The sequence below is a fragment of the Natator depressus genome, chromosome 13 (assembly GCF_965152275.1).
Source record: "Natator depressus isolate rNatDep1 chromosome 13, rNatDep2.hap1, whole genome shotgun sequence".
NCBI classification, from domain to species: domain Eukaryota; kingdom Metazoa; phylum Chordata; order Testudines; family Cheloniidae; genus Natator; species Natator depressus.
The window spans coordinates 35896231-35900120 of NC_134246.1; the positions used below are offsets into that span (position 1 = coordinate 35896231).

The following is a 3890-nucleotide window of genomic DNA, read 5'->3' on the forward strand; positions in this document are numbered from 1 at the left end:
CTGTGAAAAGATAATCCCCCCCACCCCCCACAAAACTGGGATTGGGTCGGCTGACATGCATTGCTCCCATAATTTCAAAATGTTTCATTTCAATTTTGACCTTTTTATTTTTTACAATAAGTTAAAATAAATTTCAATGTGAAATGCAAAAATGCAAATGTGGCTGCAACAATAATTGGAAGCTTTTCATTTAGGAAATGTTGAGACGAGGTGTTTGGACAAGCTCAGTCATTTTGGATTCCCAACACAAGGAAATGTGTCAAAACTTTCTCTTCTGAAAGAACAGTGTCAGTGTTGATAAACTGGCATTTTCCAGTGGAAAACAAAAGTTTTTAAAAAAGAGTCTGGACCATCTCTATATCTAACAATAAATAAAATGGCTGATTTTTTCAAAAGAACAAAAGGGAGGACTGTGTTCAAATCCCACATGGAAACCCCTGCCATTGTTATTGCCGCCATCAGCTAAAATGTCAAGGGAGGTTTCCCCTTCTCCCACAACGAATAAATAAGGAATTAGGAGAGACACTGACATTCAATAGACGGATAGAAGGCAAAATGAATGCAGCTGGGTAGCAGAACTGACACATATAGTCAAGCATAGGCAGGGCTCCTTATTGAAAGACCTCACCTGAACATAGGCGCTGACTCCATGGGTGCTCCTCCAGAGGAAGCCAGCACCCGTGCATCATAATGATGATGAGGAGGATGGAAGATAGACAGCAGAACCCATATCCTGGTGTCAATACTATGAGTGAAGAGTTCACATCAGAGATTTTGTCTGGTAATACCTCCTTCTTAAAGGTAAACCAACTTACAGATTTATGGAATTTAAGGACAGAAAGAACCATTATGGTCATCTAGTCTGACCTCCTGCATAATACAGGCAAGATAATTTCAGCCAGTGATTCTTGCATAGAATGACAACTTCTGGTTGAAATTAGGGCATACCTTTAAGAAACATATTCAGTCATGACTTTTATAACTTTAAGTGACAGAGACTATATCACATCCATTTGTAAGTAGCTCCACAGTTTTCTATCCTCTTTAGGGAAGATAAAAGATTTGATAGATCATCTTGCCGAATCCTTTGTTTCCACTGCAACATTTGCCCCTCTAAGTTGGAAACCACTATAGACTCTGATTCAGAAAGATACTTAAACATATGCATAACTTTAAGCTTATGAGCAATCCCATGTAAGTTAATCGGACTGCTCCTGTGCTAAAAGCTAGTGCAAGTTGAGTATCTTCTTGAATTGGGGTCATAATGCTTTAGACAGAAAGGAGACATAACCTTTTTTTTGACATTTCCTTCACCAGGGAGTAGCAAATGTATGTAGAACACACTGGGTTGATTTAGAGTCAGTATTAGCCAGAGGGAAAGTAGAAGGAGTTTCAGAGGAATGTCTTCCTCCATTATTGGTTTGGAACTGAATTCCATTGAGCGTCTGAAGTCAGGATGAAGAAAGAGTCAGAGGTTAGAAATATGGGTAGAAAAGGAGAAAACAAAATTCAGCCTGGGAAGATGCAGGCAATTCAGAGAGGGAAAGCCAAAATTAATATGTATTGAATTAGAGGGTCTCATCAATATAAAGGGAGTGTAAACACCTTTAAAATCCCTCCTGACCAGAGGAAAAACCGTTTCACCAGTAAAGGGTTAAGAAGCTAGGATAACCTTGCTGGCACCTGACCAAAATGACCAATGAGGAGACAAGATACTTTCAAAGCTGGAGGGGGTGGGGAGGAGAAACAAAGGTTCTCTCTGTCTGTGTGATGCTTTTGCCGGGGACAGAACAGGAATGGAGTCTTAGAACTTAGTAAGTAATCTAGCTAGAGATGCGTTAGATTCTGTTTTGTTTAAATGGCTGATAAAACAGCTGTGCTGAATGGAATGTAGATTCCTGTCTGTGTGTCTTTTTGGAACTTAAGGTTTTGCCTAGAGGGATTCTCTATGTTTTGAATCTGATTACCCTGTAAGGTATTTACCATCCTGATTTTACAGAGGTGATTCTTTTACTTTTTCTTCAATTAAAATTCTTCTTTGAAGAACCTGATTGCTTTTTCCTTGTTCTTAAGATCCAAGGGTTTGGGTCTGTGGTCACCTATGCAAATTGGTGAGGATTTTTATCAAGCCTTCCCCAGGAAAGGGGGTGTAGGGTTTGGGGAGGATTTTGGGGGGAAAGACATTTTCAAGCGGGCTCTTTCCCTGTTATATATTTGTTAGACGCTTGGTGGTGGCAGCAATAAAGTCCAGGGACAAAAGGTAAAATAGTTTGTCCCTTGGGGAAGTTTTAACCTAAGCTGGTAAAAATAAGCTTAAGGGTTTTTTCATGCAGGTCCCCACGTCTGTGCCCTAGAGTTCAGAGTGGGGAAGGAACCTTGACAGAGGGCAAAACCTGGAAAGCGGGAATAATGAAAGATATCTATCTATGTTCATCTGCCTCACTATACTTCACGTCCAACAATTACTCTCTCTCTCTGCTCATTCATTCTTGAGTGTGTGTCACTCTGTCTCTCTCTTTGTCAGTTTGCCTATCCATTCTTCTGTCCATCGATCTCAATCTATCTCTGTTTGTCTGACTTCCCATTCTTTGATTCAAACAACCTCTCTCTCTCTCACATGATCATTGCTGCGGTGTCTGAGTGCCTTATCAAAGGACAAAAAAGTGGACATGCATTTTCAGTATAATCGAGTTACCAATAAAGCCAGTAATGTTTTTTGTAGAGACACTGAGCCTCCATATGATTGCCATTAGGAGAGATCCGAGTGAAAACGCCACAAGAAAAAATAAAAATACAATTTGGAACACATGTAAACCAATTTTGTATAAAACTGATCTCCTTGCAATACTAGTTGATACTTAGTTAATACTAAGAATACTATAAAGTTTCTTTTCTTCCCCCAGCTTCACTTCCAGACCCATGCAGAAGCTGGAAATCAAACGCCCATCATAAAATTCATCCTGCTGGGATTTGGGGATCTCCCTGAACTACAGATTCTTCTCTTCCCGCTGTTCCTAGTGATCTACTTTGTGACCATGTCTGGGAACATCCTCATTGTTGTTCTAATTGTGGCTAACCAACACCTGCACACCCCCATGTACTTCTTCCTGGGGAACCTGTCCTGCTTGGAGATCGGCTATACCTCCACCATCCTGCCCAGGATGCTGGCCAGTCTCCTGACAGGGGACAGAACCATTTCTGTTAGTGGGTGCATCATGCAATTTAATTGGTTCAGCTCCCTGGTAGCTGTAGAATGTGCTCTCCTAGCAGTGATGTCTTATGATCGGTACTTAGCAATATGTAAACCCCTGCACTATGCAATGCAGATGAATGTCAGCTTGTGCCTCCAGATGGCATCTTTGTCTTGGATTAGTGGCTTTCTGGCTAGCACTGTCACAACATCTTTGTTAGCACAGTTCACTTTCTGCGGCCCAAATGAAATTGATCATTTCTTCTGTGATTTCACCCCTTTGATCAAACTCTGCTGCAGTGACACCAGCCAGATGGAACTTGTGACCTTCATACTCTCCTCCATCTTCACCCTTCCCACATTCCTATTAACTGTGACATCCTACATTTCTATCATCGCCTCTATCCTGAGAATCCCTTCCACCACCAAGAGGCAAAAGGCCTTTTCCACCTGCTCTTCTCACCTCATTTTGGTGACAATTTTCTATGGAACGCTAATGATTGTCTACATGCTTCCAGATCGTGCTACAGTGGGAAACCTGAACAAAGTATTCTCTGTCTTCTACACAGTCCTGACTCCCATGGTCAACCCCCTCATCTACAGCCTGAGAAACAAGGAGGTGAAGAGGGCCCTGAGGAAAGCTCTTGTGAAATGTGTGCCTTTCCCACAAAAATCAGTAAAGGCAAACTCGATTTGCTAA

General features: G+C 41.4%; 1 protein-coding gene across 1 annotated transcript; it reads left to right on the forward strand.

Annotated features, from left to right (window-relative positions):
• The first annotated feature begins 705 nt into the window (after window positions 1–705).
• Window positions 706–3890, forward strand: LOC141997085 (olfactory receptor 11A1-like). The gene is made up of 2 exons (XM_074969400.1): window positions 706–801; window positions 2904–3890. Exons 1-2 carry the CDS (start codon window positions 706–708, stop codon window positions 3888–3890), a joined length of 1083 nt encoding a protein of 360 aa, XP_074825501.1.

What these genes read in the sequence shown, in the direction of transcription:
- LOC141997085 (XM_074969400.1), top strand. Translation starts at nt 706, where the DNA reads ATGGAAGATAGACAGCAGAACCCATATCCTGGTGTCAATACTATGAGT. An exon ending in GTAATACCTCCTTCTTAAAG is followed by an intron (nt 802 to 2,903) that starts GTAAACCAACTT and finishes TTCTTCCCCCAG; the next exon opens with CTTCACTTCCAGACCCATGC.